Genomic DNA, 19870 nt, shown 5'->3' on the forward strand with positions numbered 1-19870 from the left:
TTGGGTGGGGGCATATATAAAATCTGCAAGAACTTTAGAACATTGGATTGTTTTGTTAAACAGCCTATATAAGCAAATCCTTTCCACTCTTAAGACTCCTTATTTTGAATCTGTTGGTTCCTTCAAAAACTTTATATAACTAGATGCTGGAAATGAACTTCAGCACCATACGGTAAAAATGGCTTATTAAAACAATGGCAATTGGTAAAATTAACAAATTTTGTATGGAGAATAAATTCCTCTTTTCCTTTGGTCTTGTTATTTGAAAAGTTGAGATCTTTTATGATTTATGATCAACCATATTATTACTTTCTCTTATTAGAGACTCTTTTTCTGTGAATTCTAATTTGTAACTTCATTTCTTTTTCAATAAAAGAAAAAGACCAATAAATAAACTTTATTGTTGGTAAACTTTCATTTTTATTTTGTATTTATGTATTTAAGCCTAAATTGGTTTGTTTGTTTTTTGTAATATTGAATTTATTCTGTGATTGCTAAATTGTTGATTTCTGTTATTTTGATTTTACTGACAAGTACCGTATTTTTCGCCCCATAGGGCGCACCGGCCCATAAGGCGCACTTAGTTTTTTGGGGGGGAAATAAAGGGAAAAAAAATTATTCCCCCCCCCAAGGCGCGAGGCTGGGGCGGGGGAAGCCCAAGATTCCCCCGACCCCAGCCCCCAGAACAGGCTGCTCTCCGTAAGCCGTGGGAGCCCTCCCGCGGCTTGCACAGAGCTACCCAAAGCTCCGGCGCGACTGCTCAGCGCGCCCGGGTGTCGGGAAAAGAGGCAGCTCTGCGCAAGCCGGGGGAGCCCTCCTGCGGCTTGCACAGAGCTACCCAAAGCTCCGGCGCGACTGCTCAGCGCGCCCGGGTGTCGGGAAAAGAGGCAGCGCTGCGCAAGCCGGGGGAGCCCTCCCGCGGCTTGCACAGAGCTACCCAAAGCTCCGGCGCGACTGCTCAGTGCGCCCGGGTGTCGGGAAAAGAGGCAGCGCTGCGCAAGCCGGGGGAGCCCTCCCGCGGCTTGCGCAGAGCTACCCAAAGCTCCGGCGCGACTGCTCAGCGCGCCCGGGTGTTGGGAAAAGAGGCAGCTCTGCGCAAGCCGGGGGAGCCATCCCGCGGCTTGCGCAGAGCTACCCAAAGCCCCAGCGCGACTGCTCAGCGCGCCGGGACTTCGGGATAAGAGGCAGCGCTGCGCAAGCCGGAGGAGCCCTCCTGCGGCTTGCGCAGAGCTACCCGAAGCCCCAGCGCGACTGCTCAGCGCACCAGGGCGTCGGGATAAGAGGCAGCGCTGCACAAGCCGGGGGAGCCCAGGGGGAACTCCCGCGGGCTCCCACGGCTTGCGGATAGCTTCCTGAAGCCTGGAGAGGGAGAGGGGTCGGTGAAAGCCTGCATTCGCCCCATAGGACGCACACACATTTCCCCTTCATTTTTTGAGGGGAAAAAGTGCGTCCTATAGGGCAAAAAATACGGTACTATACTTTGTATGTTTGTATTTCCAGTGTTCTGTATTTTGATGTTTTGAATGTCTGCTATAAGCCACTTTGGGCACAGCTCATTGTGGAAAGTCCAATCAATCAATCAATCAATCAATTGAAAGAAAACAGCTAAACCTGGAATGAACCACTCATACCACACAATGGAATTACTCACTTTGTATTAAACTGTTAGACACCTGCTCTCATTGGCCACAAACTGGAAATCAGCAACATTGTTTATTGTTTATAAATTTATTAAAAATGCAAATAAGAAATCAATAAAACACTACCATACTCATCTGAACACTGGCACTGTAGTACATTTATCCTTTGCTTGACTCAGGCAGTTAAAATGTTGCATCCCAAACTGCAGAAAAGCAGAAAGTATGCAGCGACTGAAGTGTTAGGGACATGGGTGGCGCTGTGGTCTAAACCACTGAGCCTTTTGGGCTAGCTGATTGGAAGGTCAACAGTTCAAATCCCAGCAACAGGGTGAGCTCCCGTTGCTCCGTCCCAGCTCCTGCTAACCTACCAGTTCAAAAGCACGTCAAAGTGCAAGTAGATAAATAGGTACCACTGTGCCAGGAAGGTAAACACAGTTTGTGTGCTCTGGCTTCCATCATGGTGTTCTGTTGCACCAGAAGCAGTTTAGTCCTGCTGGCCACATGACCCGGAAATCCATCTGTGGACAAACGCCGGCTCCCTCAGCCTGAAAGCGAGATGAGCGCCACAGCCCACAGTCGCTTTTGACTGGACTTAACCGTCCAGGGGTCCTATACCTTTGCTGCTGTTGTTAGTCTTTATGCCTTCCTCCAGCTCACTAAAGGGAATGTTCTGCCAATTCTTTTATCGTATTGGCCTACCATAAAGGGCTACAGTAAGGATTAATGAGCTGATGTGAGGTTTCAGAACATATGAAATGTGTTACAGAAATGCCAAATATTATGAAGTACTTGAAGTTCAAATGGTTGCAGTTAACTCACAAATTCCATTCTGAATCACTAATTCACTTCTGTGTCTACTACGTGGTTTAAAATAATTAGCCAAATAAAGGAGAACAACATTAGGCACTTCTAGCACTCTTTAAACGTGGGGGGGCCCTGAATTTTTGCCTGTAGAATTTTGAAGTTCCTTGTAGGAATCATAAAACTGCTTGAAGAGAATATTTTGTCTGTCAAATAAGTAGAAAATGACTGCTCTTTTGCCTCTTACTTGGCTACCTTGCTTCACTTTCTACCTTAAGGAGTTTGAGAAGGGTTTTATTTCTCCATATTCTCACTGGGATGTGCAGAAGCAGTCAATTCAAAGTTATATATCTTTCATATTTCTCATCACATTAAAACTAAGCTTTGAAATGCGTACAAGATCTATGTGTGCTCTGTCCCTAGCGTCTTAAAACAGAACACCCCTTAATTACTGCATTTAGGTACAGGTTTCTTTATTCTCCATTCAAAATACAAGTGAAGAATAATAAAATCAAAGCAAATATTCAGTAATTTCAGTGTCTATGACAGAAATATGTACATTTAAGAAGTAGCCCAAAAGCCAATTAATAAAATACCATACGTTTATAGAAGAAATTCTGGCAACTGTAAGGAACATTCTTGGACCCTGGAGTATTTTAACGGACTTATATCACTGGTTTATACTTGCTTAGAAGTTGATCTGCTCTCTTTTCTTTTTGATTTCATTGTATTGCATTTTGTTGTGCTATATTATTGTAAGCTACCTTGAGACCATTCTATGGCAGAAGCAAGAAAGAAAGGTTGAAAGGGGGTTGGACTCGATGGCCCTTGTGGTCTCTTCCAACTCTTCTATGATTCTATGAAATTCAGTCTATAATTGCAATGTCTCTCTACCACACATTTTCTGAAAGTCACACCTTTTTGTATATGAACCACTTGCATGCTCACACACATACATGTTGCCACCCTAATCATAAATATGAATATATTTATGTATTTGTAAGTTATTTGGAAAAACAAGTGTTGCACTAGATCTCGTAACCCACTTGGCAGGTTCTACAAGGCCTCTCCTCCTCCCAGAGGGGAGGGGCTGTGAGTGGGAGCAGCTTCCTGCAGCAGCAGGGAGGCCTATCCAGCTCCCTGCTTCTGATTGCCTCTGCTTTTGCGGCCAAGCCTTTCAGTTGGCCAAAAGGGCCGGCTGGTGGGTGGGCTTAGCTGCATTGAAGCAGCCACGGCAGCTCTCTGACCCCAGTCAGTTCCTGCTTGCATCGGATCTCCCTCCCTCCCTCCCTCTTTGGTCAGCTTCCTTTGCGTATTGACTTTGCTATGGACTTCGGTTGGACTGGTAGGACTTTTTTAATCCATTTGGCAATTTGGCACCAGCCTCTTGGTTTTCTTGTCTACCTCGTAGCAACTCATCACAACTTTCTGGTATTGGCGGTTAGGCATTGGAATAGGTGTGCTGTGTTGGAGGATTGGGTATGGGCCATCATCTACCCCTCCTCTTTGGGGTATTCTGTTAAAGGAATCCGGCGGTCGTGGATCCTGTCCGATGCCCTGCTGGTGGCTAGGGCCATGGCACAACCCCCGGTGACATCATGGGGAAGCTTCCAGTTGTATTCGCATCAACAAGCTTCTCCCACTGGTTGTTAACCCTGAAATGACTCCCTGCTGAGAGGGGTGGAGTCATGTGTTGATGTTTTATCCAGTGCCTAGGGCAATATTACTCACATGCTGTAACCAATAAAGTTGTGGCCTAATTTTTCCCATTAACCTAAAATAATGTATTTAATGTGTCTTATTATAATCCTACGCAGGTGGCGGGTCCTCGACTCACAACTAGGTTTGCTGATGGTTGTTCCCCAATAAATCCTCTTCACAGGAAAACCTGTGCAGTGTAAATCCTGATTCTACTTGGAATATATCACACAGATTTTGGGGCAGGCAGGGTCAAAAGCATTAAAAATTCAGTGAAGAGTATTTACCAGGTTATAGATGAAAACACGAAAAAGGCTCCATTAGGATGGCACATCTGAGGTTTCCCATCCCATAAGAATGCATATAAGTAAAGCATTGCTTACCATTGATGGCTTCCTCACATCTTTGAATCCAAATAGTAAAAGCTGTGTCAGTACCTAGCAGATGAAACACACAATAGTCTACTGCAGTATGACATCTACTATAAGATTTGATAAGCTTTTATGCTGTGGTGACAACTGTCTACATAGCAAACACAGGCTCTTGCTAGAATCTGAGATTCCCAGCCTTTCTAGCTTTTACTGAAGACAAAGGGAGCAAACTTATAGCAATATCTGCCAGGAGGTGCAGAGCTAGGATCTAGCGGAAATCTAGTTGTGCTGGGAGGTTCCCAGGGCAGCCGGGCCCAGGGGATCTTAAGTCCTGAAAAAAGGGTGTTCCAGGAATGGGGCAGGCTTGAGCTAGATCCTAAGACCATTGAGCTCAGTCAAGTGGCCTGGCAAACTGCCATAAGTTCAGCTGGCAAGAAGGATGATGTAACTCAAAAGGCTTTTTTTCTCTCTGCCATGCTTAGGCAGTAATTTCTTGAACAGAGTCTGGATCTGATGCACCTTATGCATATGCCACAGCTGCTTCACACTGGCTCCCTGTGTTGCTCCTTAAGTGGCAAAAAGTGTGGCTCTCAGTCACACACAAGTAACCTACCCGTGACAATATCAACCTATCAGCAGTTAATTTTGAGATATTGTATTCAACTCTGGATTACAGAAAAACTTTTTTGATTACAAAATGCCATTATAGAAGGATAGCATAGTAACATAGCTGCACCTGTACCAACTATTTATTTAAAAAGCATTCAATATTGAACCAATTGACAAAGGCACTCAATGTTGTTCCAGCTCTCAATGCTACTTAAATAGTTTGGTGATCAGATTTCATTTAAGTCCAAAAAGATGACATCTATCATGGAGGGTATGCAAACTGGATGTCATCTACACTCTAGCAAACTATGGTTGGTTAATTTTAATTATGGTTAGTGAAAACAAGCCAACTTTAAACCATAGTTTATAAAGGTGGTTTGTTTTCCTTAACGTTAGTTAAGATTAAGCTTCTGATCTCCTCTTCACAGTTACAGGGGAGGGGAGAGTATCGCATGAAGGATCACCTAGGTTTGTTATCGGGATGCCCAACTACAATATGATTCACTGTAATGATGGTGTTGTGATCTTGGCTGTTAGTCCTGGAAGACCTGCTCTGTCTGGCGGGTGTTTTTCACCTGCCCTGGGAGGGTGAGACCCTGACTGACCCCACCTACAAAAACTGAAGCTGCTGAACAGACTCCTGGGCTGTTGTATCATTGGGGGGGGGGGTTGCTATTACCGGTATTATTTTTTTGCATCTTTAATTTAGAGCTTTTCAATGCATTATTTGTGATAACTACTTTGATTATGTTTGTAATTATGTGATTTTTAAAATGTTGTCAGCCACTTTGAGCATGGTTTAAACTATGAGGTGGCATATCAGTTTGAACGTTCATACTTACTATCCAGTTGTTGTCCTTCCCTGAAAGACTTCAGTGCAGAATCATAGTCTTTCATATGGTATTCACCTACCCTGATGTACACGTAAGAGGAGAAAATGCCAATATTTGTTAAGCAGGATCTACCAACATTATAAAATTCAGTAATTGATTGACAATTCACTCCTATTAATGCAGGGGAACAGTCAAACCTTATAAACATTTCAATTATTTAATAATTAAAAGAATCCTTAGTTTTACTTGGTCTGTGACTTGCAATCAAGAATCTTGAATGAACTTATATTAAATTGCTACGGAAATCATAAATAGGTCCAGGTAAATATTCTAAATATTTATCCAAAAGTACTATTTTGAGAATAGAATACACTTCCAATTTTGTAAAGCAAGGCCCCAGTTCTCTCCAACCCCCCTACCCATTGCACCCACATTCCACGCCATTCCCAAGGAACAACTTCTCAGGAAGCCACAATGGTGGGGGGAGTGTGTGGCAAAAATCGGGGGGAGGGCAACTTGTGTGAATGCCAGTGATTCTCCCTATACAAAAGCACCTTTGCAAGAAAGTCAACAAGATCTTCACAAAATTGGGAAACTAAAAACACCTGCATACGATTCATAAAATAAACACTCACCCTTGTCTGAGAAAGGCTACAGCATTACTGGCATCAAGTGATAGTGACTTCTTTGCATCTGCAATGGCATCTACAAAAAAAGGTTATTAAATTTCTAAGTATTGCATTATTTCACTCACTATTAAACCACACTAATTCTGTCTTTCCTCAATACTTCACACATAGTCAGTTAATGGGTGGCAACTACATATATTAGAAATAAAATATAAACAAGCTATTCTAGGAAGAAGGCAAAACCTGCATCTAAAGTTTTCTGAATCTTATTTAGATTAGTAGTATCAGTTTCAAATATTGAGCTGTTATGACAAACAAGTAGAGTACATAATAAATCAGCTAGAAAAGATAAGATATACAACAGTAGTAGTAGTAGTAGTAGTAGTAGTAGTATTTACACTCTACCCATATGGCTGGGTTGCCCCAGACACTCTGGACGGCTTCCAAAAATTATAAAAGCACAATAAAACTTCAAAATTTAAAAACTTCCCTATACAGGTTTGCCATCAGATGGCTTCTAAAAGCCAAGTAACTGTTTATTTCCTTGACATTTGACGGGAGAGCATTCCACAGGGTGGGCTTGACTACTGAGAAGGCCCTCTTCCTAGTTCCCTGTAACCTCACTTCTTGCAGTGAAGGAACAACCAGAAGACCCTCAGAGTTGGACCTCATTATCTGGGCTGGATGATGGGGGTGGAGATACTTCAGGCATACAGGGCTGAGGCCATTTAGGGCTTTAAGGTCAGCACCAACATTGTGAATTGTGCTCAGAAACGTACTGGGAGCCAGTATTGATCCTTTAGGGCCAGTGTTATGGTCCCAGTGGCTGCTCCCAGTCACCAGCCTGGTAACTACATTCTGGGTTAGTTGCAGTTTCCATGTCACCTTCAAAGGGAGCCCCACGTAGAGCACAGTAGTTCAAGCGAGAGATACACAGAGCATTACCACTCTGGCGAGACAGCCTGCGGGCAGGAAAAGTCTCAGCCGCTGTACCAGACAGAGTTGGTAGGCAGCCGCCCTGGACACAGAATTGACCCATGCCTCCATGGACAGCTGTGAGTCCAAAATGACTCCCAGGCTGAAAGAACTTGACAGATACAGAGTCAGAATGGTTTCAGAAAGAGACAGAGTTAAATGTGGTTCAAAAAGTGAAATACCTAGGGGTAAATATAACATCAAAAAATCTAAATCTGTTTAAGGATAATTATGAGAAATGCTGGTCAGAAATTAAGAGAGATCTAGAAAGTTGGACAAGATTGAAACTTTATTTGTTAGGCCGAATCGCCGCTGTAAAGATGAATGTATTGCCAAAAATGTTGTTTTTGTTTCAAACATTACAGATTGTGGATAAAACAGAATGCTTCCAGAAGTGGCAGAGAGATATTTCCAAATTTGTCTGGCAGGGCAAAAAGCCCAGAATCAAGTTTAAGATACTAACTGATGTGAAAGAAAGAGGGGGCTTTGCCCTGCCAGACTTAAGGCTGTATTATGAAGCAGCAGCTTTCTGCTGGCTAAAAGACTGGCTACTTCTGGAGGACACTGATGTATTGGATTTGGAAGGTTTCAACAATGCGTTTGGTTGGCATGCATATCTATGGTACGATAAGGCTAAGATTCATAAGGCTTTTAAGAACCATATTGTCAGAAAGGCAGTGTTTAATGTCTGGACAAAATATAAAGACTTATTGGAAAATAAAACTCCAAGGTGGCTTTCACCATTGGAAGCTAAGGCCCGAAAAAGACTCAATATGGAGGCCAAATGGCCAAAGTATTGGGAAATATTAGAAAAAGAAGGAGACAATTGGAACTTGCAGAGTCAGGAGAAAATGAAAGATAAAGTGCGAGATAGGTTACACTACGCCCAGATTAAAGAAGTTTTTAAACTTGATAAAAAATTAGGATTCCAGGTGGAAAAATCGAAATTAGAAACGGAATTGCTAGAGCCTAAGACCAAGGTACTTTCAAGAATGTACAACTTGCTGTTAAAATGGAACACACAAGATGAAACGGTTAAATCGGCTATGATAAAGTGGGCACAGGACATAGGGTATAATATTATGTTTGAGGACTGGGAAAAGTTGTGGACTATTGGGTTGAATTCCCCTTCATGGATCACTGCCTTGCCGTGGCGAAGGGGCTTGAAGAACTCAGAGAAGCTATGAACTATGCCGAGCAGGGCACCCAAGATGAACAGGTCATAGTGGAGAGTTTTGACCAAACGTGATCCACCTGGAGGAGGAACCGGCAAGCCACTCCAGTATCCCTGCCAAGAAAACTCCATGGACAAAGACAACAGGCATATAAAAGTTATGACGCTGGAAGATGAGCCCCTCAGGTCGGAAGGCGTCCAACATGCTACTGGGGAAGAGCGGAGGGCAAGTACAAGTAGATCCAGAGCTGATGAAGCGGCTGGGCCAAAGCTGAAAGGACGCTCAGCTGCGGATATGCCTGGAAGCGAAAGGAAAGTCCAATGCTGTAAAGAAAAATATTGCATAGGAACCTGGAATGTAAGAACCATGAACATGGGTAAGTTGGAGGTGGTCAAAAATGAGATGGCAAGAATAAATATTGACATCCTGGGCATCAGTGAACTAAAATGGACGGGAATGGGTGAATTCAGTTCGGATGACCATCATATCTACTACTGTGGCCAAGAAACCCGTAAAAGAAATGGAGTGGCCCTCATAGTCAACAAAAGAGTGGCAAAAGCTGTACTGGGATGCAATCTCAAAAATGATAGAATGATCTCGATACGAATCCAAGGCAGACCTTTTAACATCACAGTAATCCAAGTTTATGCACCAACTACTGGTGCTGAAGAAACTGAAATTGACCAATTCTATGAAGACTTACAACACCTTATAGAAGTGACACCAAAGAAGGATGTTCTTCTCATTATAGGGGATTGGAATGCTAAAGTAGGGAGTCAAGAGATAAAAGGAACAACTGGCAAGTTTGGCCTTGGAGATCAAAACGAAGCAGGGCAAAGGCTAATAGAGTTCTGTCAAGAGAACAAGCTGGTCATCACAAACACGCTTTTCCAACAACACAAGAGACGACTCTACACATGGACATCACCAGATGGGCAGCATCGAAATCAGATTGATTATATTCTCTGCAGCCAAAGATGGAGAAGCTCTATACAGTCAGCAAAAACAAGACCTGGAGCTGACTGTGGCTCAGATCATCAGCTTCTTATAGCAAAATTCAAGCTTAAACTGAAGAAAGTAGGAAAAACCACTGGGCCGGTAAGATACAATCTAAGTCAAATCCCTTATGAATACACAGTGGAAGTGAGGAACAGGTTTAAGGATTTAGATTTGTTGGACAGAGTGCCTGAAGAACTATGGATGGAGGCTCGTAACATTATACAGGAGGCAGCAACGAAAACCATCCCAATGAAAAGGAAATGCAAGAAAGCAAAGTGGCTGTCCAATGAGGCCTTACAAATAGCGGGGGAGAGAAGGCAAGCAAAATGCAAGGGAGATCGTGAAACATACAGGAAATTGAATGCAGATTTCCAAAGAATAGCAAGGAGAGACAAGAAGACCTTCTTAAACAAGCAATGCAAAGAAATAGAGGAAAGCAATAGAATGGGAAGAACCAGAGATCTGTTCAAGAAAATTGGAGATATGAAAGGAACATTTCGTACAAAGATTTCCATAATAAAGGACAAAAGTGGAAAGGACCTAACAGAAGCAGAAGACATCAAGAAGAGGTGGCAAGAATACACAGAGGAATTATACCAGAAAGAAACGGATGTCTCATATACCCCAGGTAGTGTGGTTGCTGACCTTGAGCCAGACATCCTGGAGAGTGAAGTCAAATGGGCCTTAGAAAGCACTGCAAATAACAAGGCCAGTGGAAGTGATGGTATTCCAGCTGAACTATTTAAAATTTTAAAAGATGATGCTGTTAAGGTGCTACACTCAATATGCCAGCAAGTTTGGAAAACTCAGCAGTGGCCAGAAGATTGGAGAAGATCAGTCTACATCCCAATCCCAAAGAAGGGCAGTGCCAAAGAATGCTCCAACTATCGCACAATTGCACTAATTTCTCACGCTAGCAAGGTTATGCTTAAAATTCTACAAGGAAGGCTCAAGCAGTATGTGGACCGAGAACTCCCAGAAGTGCAAGCTGGATTTAGAAGAGGCAGAGGAACCAGAGACCAAATTGCAAACATGCGCTGGATTATGGAGAAAGCTAGAAAGTTCCAGAAAGACATTTACTTCTGCTTCATTGACTATGCAAAAGCCTTTGACTGTGTCGACCATGGCAAACTATGGCAAGTTCTTAAAGAAATGGGAGTGCCTGATCACCTCATCTGTCTCCTGAGAAATCTCTATGTGGGACAAGAAGCTACAGTTAGAACTGGATATGGAACAACTGACTGGTTCAAAATTGGGAAAGGAGTACGACAAGGCTGCATTTTGTCTCCCTGCTTATTTAACTTATATGCAGAATTCAACATGCGAAAGGCTGGGCTGGATGAATCCCTAGCCGGAATTAAGATTGCCGGAAGAAATATCAACAACCTCAGATATGCAGATGACACAACCTTGATGGCAGAAAGTGAGGAGGAATTAAAGAACCTTTTATTGAGGGTGAAAGAGGAGAGTGCAAAATATGGTCTGAAGCTCAACATCAAAAAAACGAAGATCATGGCTACTGGTCCCATCACCTCCTGGCAAATAGAAGGGGAAGAAATGGAGGCAGTGAGAGATTTTACTTTCTTGGGCTCCATGATCACTGCAGATGGTGACAGCAGCCACGAAATTAAAAGACGCCTGCTTCTTGGGAGAAGGGCAATGACAGGCCTAGACAGCATCTTGAGAAGTAGAGACATCACCTTGCCAACAAAGGTCCGTATAGTTAAAGCTATGGTTTTCCCAGTAGTGATGTATGGAAGTGAGAGCTGGACCATAAAGAAGGCTGATCGCCGAAGAATTGATGCTTTTGAATTATGGTGCTGGAGGAGACTCTTGAGAGTCCCATGGACTGCAAGAAGATCAAACCTCTCCATTCTGAAGGAAATCAGCCCTGAGTGCTCACTGGAAGGACAGATTGTGAAGCTGAGGCTCCAGTACTTTGGCCACCTCATGAGAAGAGAAGACTCCCTGGAGAAGACCCTGATGTTGGGAAAGATGGAGGGCACAAGGAGAAGGGGGCGACAGAGGACGAGATGGTTGGATAGTGTTTTCGAGGTTACCAGCATGAGTCTGACCAAGCTGCGGGGGGCAGTGGAGGACAGGAGTGCCTGGCGTTCTCTGGTCCATGGGGTCACGAAGAGTCGGACACGTCTAAACGACTAAACAACAACAACAACATTGGGTTGAATTTCACTGCATGTAATGCTCTGAAAGAAAATGTAATGAAAATGATATATAGATGGTACATGACCCCAGTCAAACTTGCAAAAATATACCACTTGTCTGATAATAAGTGTTGGAAATGTAAGGAAAATGAAGGAACGTTCTTTCACCTTTGGTGGACCTGCCCTAAGGTGAAGGTCTTCTGGGAAATGATATATAATGAGCTGAAAAAGGTATTTAAGTATACCTTCCTTAAGAAACCAGAGGCCTTCCTTTTGGGTATTGTCGTCCAAGGGGTGTTAAAGACCGGACTTTTTTCATGTATGCAACAACAGCAGCAAGGATACTTATTGCTAAACACTGGAAAACCCAAGATCTACCCACACTGGAAGAATGGCAGATGCAACTGATGAACTACATGGAACTGGCTGAGATGACTGGCAGAATCCGAGACCTGGGAGAAGAAATCGTTGAAGAGGACTGGAAAAAATTTAAGCTTTATCTGCAAAAATATTGTAAACTGTATGAATGTTAAGCAGGATGCTTGATTTTAGACAAATTGGCAACATCAAAATAGATGAAGTAAATCATGAAGATAATTTAAATATAAGATGAAAAACCTATTTTTTTTTTAGATAATTATTAGGCTAAATTAAATTTTCTTTTGTAAGGATTGGAATAAACGTATCTAAAATTTGAAATATATTCGAAATTTGACAGTAAGGATGGAGATAAGGGAATAAATTGTTGTTTTAAGTGTATTAAACTAGAACTAGATGTGAGGAAGTCCAGAAGTGATAAGAAAATATGTGATATGCAATGTTATGTTTATTTATTTTTTACTGTAAATGAAAAATTCTTAATAAATATTTTAAAAAAACAAAAAAAAAAACAAAATGACTCCGAGGCTGTGCACCTGGTCCTTCAGGACCAGGGAATCCCCCACACCTGCTTGCTCTGTCTCCCAGAACCACTAATTCCATCCACTGGCTGCCATCCACTCCGTAACCACCTCCAGATATCCACACAAGAAGTTCACTGTCTTCACTGGTTCCGATTTAAACAAGAGGTTGAGCTTGGTATAGTCTGCATACTGGTGAACACAAGAATGGGCCTTTTCTGCAGTGGCTCCCCATTTGTGGAATGCTGTCCTCAGGGAGGTTCGTCTGGTGCCCTCATTATACACCTTTAGATGCCAGGTGAAAACTCTTTAACCAGGCCTTTGGTTGATTGACATCCGATCTGCTTTTAAGATGTGTTGGAGAAGGGAGATTATTGGGTTGTTCTTGTTTTTATTTTTATTATGTCTTTCATGTTTCTATATTGTGATTTTATGTTGTGAACCGCCCTACCTGTGGGTGTAGGGCAGTATGCAAATTTTAATATTAATAAAAAATAAAAAGCGCAGATGGCTGCCACCCACATAGTTCCCCTATGCCATGCCTAATCAACAGTAAAAGAACACAGACAATACAATGGGCAGATCCAACCACTTCCTCCCCATCTCTTGCCCAGTGATTCTTTATCACACCCGCTAGAGGCTCTCACCATGAGTGGATCAGGTGGCTGTGGCCTGCATCCAACCCTCGACACACAACTGGTTTCCCCCCTGTGCTGAGATCATCACTGGTTTACACAATGGGGGCTTACCCTATCCACCACAATGAAATTCTCATTGTTCAGGACACATGAAGAGTTATAGCTGAACTGAGCTTCTTGATGACAAACCCAAATCTGCTCCAGAAGTTAGAGGACCAGAATGGCATGTAAGCCATAGGGGACCGGAAAGGTGCCAAAAACTGGAGAAACACCATTGATATTGTGTGGGTAGAAATGCCTTCTCCTTGCTTATTACCCAGTTTGGATCCAACCAACGGAATTGATTTTGAAGTAACTATATCTAGCACAGAGGTGTGATGAGGTGAAAATATCAGGCAAAGACACAAACTGTGTGCATTCCAAGCAGTTATTTTGTGAAATACACAAGCAAAGTCTACTAATGTGCTGGCGGGGGAGGGGAGCAAAAAAGAAATGAAAGCCCTGCATTGCAAGGGGTTAGCTAAATGACCCTCAGGGACCCTTCCAACTCTGCAATACAGCAATTCTTTGACTGTATGAAATCAAATTTTAGACCATCATTAACTCTAAAAACATTTTAGCATTTTGGGATATAACAGCACCAAATAAAGAGATGTTACCATGGTAATTTTGTAGAAGAATGTGAGCAAAAGCTCGTTGACAGTAATTCTCTGCATCATCTGGCTTCTGTTCTAAAGCCGCTGTCAGCTTCTGCAAGTGAAAATGCAGAAATTTAACATGACATTTTCTACAAATCCTTGTGTAGCCCACAGTGAAATGTCTTGCCTGTCAAATCAAAGAGCATCAATTAGTACAATTTTGCTTTGAGAAGAATTACACCAGAAGCAAAATTCTCAAATTCAGAGGATAGGTGCCTATAAGTGAGATAAAAGCATCACAGTATACGCCAAGGAGTAAACAGCATTTTAGTCAAGAAACTGTATCTAGAATGAAGGGGGGGGGGGGAGACAGTAAAAATTATTTACTGAATGTATACTGTTGTGACATCTATTTATTACTGTGCAACTGTTCTGATTTCTCAGTATACACACAGATTTCTCTTTACTATTCAAAGCTAACAGGGTAGACAACCAATTTCATACCCAATGCGACAGAAGATCAGTTTCACATCCAATGTAACAACACTGCTCTGAATGAAGTTGCACAGGCACAAGCAACTCCTTGGTGGTCAAAATTCACTTAGGAAGCTTTATGGATAGGAGGGACATGCTTAATGGTTCATCCACCAACGCTTCCCCACAGGCAAATCTACTCCAGTCCCTTTCTGTTCCTCACCCGAGTCAGTTACTTAGTGCAAAACAGGGTGCTGCAGCAGTATTTCATCCCCCCCCCCCCAAAAAAAAATTATTGGTTTTCTCATATAATGCATAGACATTAACACAAAAGAAAAACATTACACTTGACACAACATAAAACACAACATGTTTCCTGGTACATTTACAGTGGTACCTCGGGTTAAGAACTTAATTCATTCCGGAGGTCTGTTTTTAACCTGAAATTGTTCTTAACCTGAAGCACCACTTTAGTTAATGGGGCCTCCCGCTGCTGCCGCCGGAGCACGATTTCTGTTCTCATCCTGAAGCAAAGTTCTTAACCTGAAGCACTATTTCTGGCTTTTTGAGGTTTCAAAAAATGTAACTGAGTGCTTGATGCCAGAAACGTGGGTGGAACTTTGCAGTCTTCAGATATACTAGGTGCTTGTGAAAAGATGTAAGTTATCAAGTGCTTGATGTTGGACATGTGCGCGATATAGTCTTCATACATATTTTGGTGGCTATGTATAGCTTTAAGAAAAGTTTGGGTTATAACTGTCGCTATTTAGGGAATAGTGAGGTATTAACTTCCCAGCTGTCACCTTATTAGGCAAGTTGGATGGTGGATAATAAATGTAAAAGGTAAAGGGACCCCTGACCAATAGGTCCAGTCATGGCCGACTCTGGGGTTGCAGAGCTCATCTCACTTTATTGGCCGAGGGAGCCGGCGTACAGCTTCTGGGTCATGTGGCCAGCATGACTAAGCCGCTTCTGGCGAACCAGAGCAGTGCATGGAAACGCTGTTTACCTTCCCGCCGGAGCAGTACCTATTGATCTACTTGCACTTTGACGTGCTTTCGAACTGCTAGGCGGGCAGGAGCAGGGACTGAGCAATGGGAGCTCACCCCGTCGCTGGGATTCGAACCGCCGACCTTCTGATCAGCAAGTCGTAGGCTCAGTGGTTTAACCCACAGCGCCACCTGATAATAAATGTAGTAGATGATAAATGGAGCAACATGATTCTAATATGTTGGGTTTTGCCTGGATTTTAGTGACATTGAAAAATAATAATAAATTATTACCCCTCAGAGAATTGTAACATGGAATTTGGCAGATTGCACTAACTAGGCACAACAGCATAAGCCAGCGCAAGGGCTCCTGTTCCTGCAAGAGGGCTTTCCCTGCCTCTCTCCATCCCCCAAATCCATTCTAGAGTGTTGGGAGAACCCCCAGAACTGCACACAGGGGGAGAAGAAAGCAGGTTGTTTCATCTGGCAAGCACTGTTGAGTTCCTCCCTTGATATTTATGATCTCATTCTTTAAAATGCTTTTGGGGGGAGAGGTTACTTCCAAAAACTCATTGTAACAGTGGGAGTAGTTTTCATGGTATCTTTAGTATATTTTGGGGCTACTACCAGGTTTAGTGCCTTGACATGTGTGCAATCATATGTCGTTTGGATGTGCCTAAAACAGGAGTTGCCTATACTAAAATAAGATTATTAGTTTAATGGGTTATTAGAATAACTGTGTCATTTAATATGATGCCCTTCTGAAGCTGCTCAAGGGAGTGGGAATTGGAAGTACAGTGGCACCACGCTTCAGGTTACAGACTCCGCTAACCCAGAAATAGTACCTTGGGTTAATAACTTTGCTTCAGGATGAGAACAGAAATTGCGTGGTGGCAGCACGGCACCCCATTAGCTAAAGTGGTGCCTCAGGTTAAGAACAGTTTCAGGTTAAGAACGGACCTCCAGAACAAATTAAGTTCTTAACCTGAGGTACCACTGTACTGTATTACAGTAGCTGCACTCCTAGGTCACTACCTCCTATGAGGTCACTACCAGCAAGTAATATTAGGATTTTGTTGGATGTTGTGGAGTGCCAGCCCCATGACCTTTGACTGTGGGGTCCCACAAGGGTCCATTCTTTATCCTATGTTATTTAATGTCTATAAAAGCATTCATGTTCTCGAAAATCATGTTCTCGAAGCTACCAGCATGAGTTTGACCAAACTGCAGGAGGCAGTGGAAGACAGGAGTGCCTGGCCTGCTCTGGTCCATGGGGTCATGAAGAGTCGGACGACTCAACGACTAAACAACAACAACATAAAAGCATTGGGGGCTGTCATCCAGGGTTTTGGATATGTTCCAATATAAACATATGGGCTGCATATATCAATCAATACATTTAAAGGAATAGACCAAAAAGGGAGGAGTAGCAGCGTCATATGTAAAGATAGTCTACACTCTTGAAGAAATCCATGACCTGGAGCATGAAAAGCAGGTTGAGAGTTTATGGTACAAATTGTAGGAGAGAGAAACAACAGTGACCTTACTGTGGGGGTCTGCTAAAGACCTCCAAGCCAAACTGAAGACATGGATGACTCCTTCCTAGGGCAGATGACCAAACATTCAAAAAGGAGAAAGATCAGTAGTCACAGGAGACTTCCAACAAATTCCTCCTTTGCCTCATTGTCAATTTCATTTCCCAGAAGGTGGAAGAACCAGCAAGGGGATCATCCAACAGGAAGGAACTGATTGATGCAGTGGAAACTCGCGAGGAAGTGACCATACAGAGGCAAGGGAAAGCTAAGCCCAGTCGGACACAGACTCTGGACTTTAAGGAGGGCAATTTCGAAAAGCTGAAGATGCTCCTGGGCGAGATCTGGCGCTCAGAAGCCCCCCGAGAGACGCGGGTCCCAGAGGGAGGGGAGGTCCCGAAAGGCCCTTCCAATCGGAAAAGCGGGAGGCGGCCAAGGGACCGGCGGGTGAGCCGAGATGGGAGACGGGGCGGAGGAAGAAGCGCGGCAGCCTCCCTGCTCTCGCCCGGCCTCCCCCCCCCGCCCCCCGGCTGGCGGCGCTCACCTGCGCGGCTCCGGCGGGGTCTCCTTCGACGTCTCCGTCCGGCAGCCTGAGGGGAAAGAGGCTCAGAGTCAGAGGAGGACAGACAGACAGACAGACAGACAGACAGACAGGGGACCCCGAGGGGAGCCGGGGGGGGGGACCAGGCCTCTCACCGCAACACGCCCAGCCCCGCCGACTCCGCCATCTTGGCGACGCCACGGAAACTTCGAGAGCGCCAAGAGTTTGGTTCGGTTTTCTTTACGGCGAGGGAAGGGGCGGGGCGGGGCGGGGCGGGGCGTCACGGTGACGCCATCAGCGAGCGCCCGCCGCTCGGCTGGAGCGTCCGAGGCGCGAGGCGCGCGCTGCTTCCGCCGCGGGGGAGGCGCCTCTGGGCGCGCTCGCGTCTCGGGGCGGGAAGGACACCGAGATCTTCCCCGTCGTGTAAACTTGGCTGCAAAGAGGCTGAAAAGAGCTTCTCTCCTGAAGCTCCCGACCCTCATCTGGTTCTGGTTCTAAATTTACGTGGCTTCACTTTATAAGCTAATCATTTCGAGGCTTTCTCATGCAAAGCATAATATATATTTGGCTGAAATCTTGCCGAGCTATAGAAATTTTCCGTACCAGTTACCGGGAAATTGGAAGGAGGGCGCGAGACCCGCCCACGAGGCACGCGCCCAACTGTCGCAATTGGCTGGTGGCTCAATGGGGAAACTAGAAATTCCGAAGAAATCACATGGTTGCATCGATCTCTCCCCTCAGTTCCAGTGGCATTTAGGACCCAGGGAAGCGAGGTGTAAGGGGGCGGCGAGAGAGCCCAGGTCCACAGGGCCTTCCCAAGGAGTCATGGGCGTGTCAGACATGACCCTGTCAGTCACAATGCCTGCCTGCCCCATAGTGGGAAGAAGCCCAGAGACACAAATGGGTGTATCTGACTTGACACAGGGATCTGGAAACGAAATACTTTTATTTGTGCTGTGATGGAGTATGTGTGAAAGACTTTGAGCGACTCGGGCATGCCTGGATCTCAGGTTCTACCTGAGACCACACATTTTTCTGGGACATATCTATGATGTCTTGATGCTGCTTCTGGAAATGTATTTTGGGAATATGGATGTAACCATTGTCTGGGGCTTCTCTCTGCTTCTATGTGGTAGTTTGAAGTGGTGTTGCAAAGCCTACTGGCTGCTGGTTTGCTTCTATCTCCTGGCTGAAGTCCCTTGCTTGAAGACCTGAACCTATGGGAGTCAAGGTTAGGCAATTGTGGGGTGCTCCAATGGCTCCCTTATACACCTCTGGAGCTTGAAGTTCTGGCATTTTTTCCTGTCTCATAAAACATCCGTTCTCCCATGTGTTTGTTTTAGGTCCATTATATCTGCCAATAACAGATTCTTTCTGCTGCTTTCCCTTTTAAAATGATTGTTTTTGCAGAAGCCTCCAGTGACTTGCATGCAGATTGGCTGTACTTTTAAATATATACATTTAAAAAAATATCCTTGAGGGTGGGGAGCTAGAAAGAGCCCTACTCCTGCTTCCTTTTGTTTCATTTTTTATTATTATTTGTTGTTGCTGTTGTTGTTGTTGTAAGGGTGGTGGGGTGCACTTGCATATCCTGCAAGTGTCCCATTTTATGTGGGACATTCTAGATCACAGAAGCCAATCCTGGCTTGTGTTTGGATCCTGGAATGGAGTGAGTCAACAGAGCCGATGAGCACCAGACAGCATGAGAGGAAGGTGTGCCCCTCCTAACGTCCCATTTTGGGGGACGAAAATGTTGGAGGGCATGCACCTGCCAGCCTGTCATATAATTAGTAAAAGATTAGATATAGCTATTGATTTCTGTCGACCGCTCTCTTCTGCTCAAAACTTTAAAGTATTTTTAAAACAAGAGCTAGCTCTAGAAAACCAAAATTGAGGAATTCCTTCTGTGTTTATTATCTTTGCAATGGAGATAAATGACAGGTGCACAAGCAAATGCTGTGGGCAAATTATCTTTTCCGCTACAAACTTCCCTATAGATTCAGCTGTGCATGTTTCCATATTTGCTTTAAATGCTGTATTTTGAGTCTTCTTTTTTTCTTCCTTTTACCCACATCCCAAAGGAAAAATAATGGTGAGGAAAGCAAAAAGAAAAGAAAAGAAAAGAATTGAGATACGGAAAAAGATCTTATGGGACTGTAAGATTACAAGGCCACTGTTGCAGGAGTTTTCACTGTCATGAACTGGCAGGACAACAGGGAGGAGGAAAAGGAGGAAGAGGATCCTGGCAAGGGGTTTAGCTGGGA

The 19870-nt window shown here is 44.0% G+C and overlaps 1 protein-coding gene across 1 annotated transcript in view; it reads right to left on the reverse strand.

Moving 5' to 3' along the window:
* The window catches only part of SUGT1 (SGT1 homolog, MIS12 kinetochore complex assembly cochaperone), a 56686-nt gene extending 38811 nt beyond the window's left edge, over nucleotides 1-17875 (reverse strand). Inside the window, exons 1-6 of the mRNA XM_079983640.1 lie at nucleotides 17762-17875; nucleotides 17610-17655; nucleotides 14092-14182; nucleotides 6588-6657; nucleotides 5962-6032; nucleotides 4523-4576 (exon numbers count right to left, since the gene is read on the reverse strand). Of these exons, the coding sequence (XP_079839766.1) occupies nucleotides 4523-4576; nucleotides 5962-6032; nucleotides 6588-6657; nucleotides 14092-14182; nucleotides 17610-17655; nucleotides 17762-17793 (364 nt within the window). The 5' untranslated portion in view covers nucleotides 17794-17875. The remainder of the gene's footprint in view (nucleotides 1-4522; nucleotides 4577-5961; nucleotides 6033-6587; nucleotides 6658-14091; nucleotides 14183-17609; nucleotides 17656-17761) is intronic.
* Nucleotides 17876-19870: the final 1995 nt, after the last annotated feature.

Source organism: Podarcis cretensis (assembly GCF_951804945.1).
Source record: "Podarcis cretensis genome assembly, chromosome: 7".
NCBI lineage: Eukaryota > Metazoa > Chordata > Lepidosauria > Squamata > Lacertidae > Podarcis > Podarcis cretensis.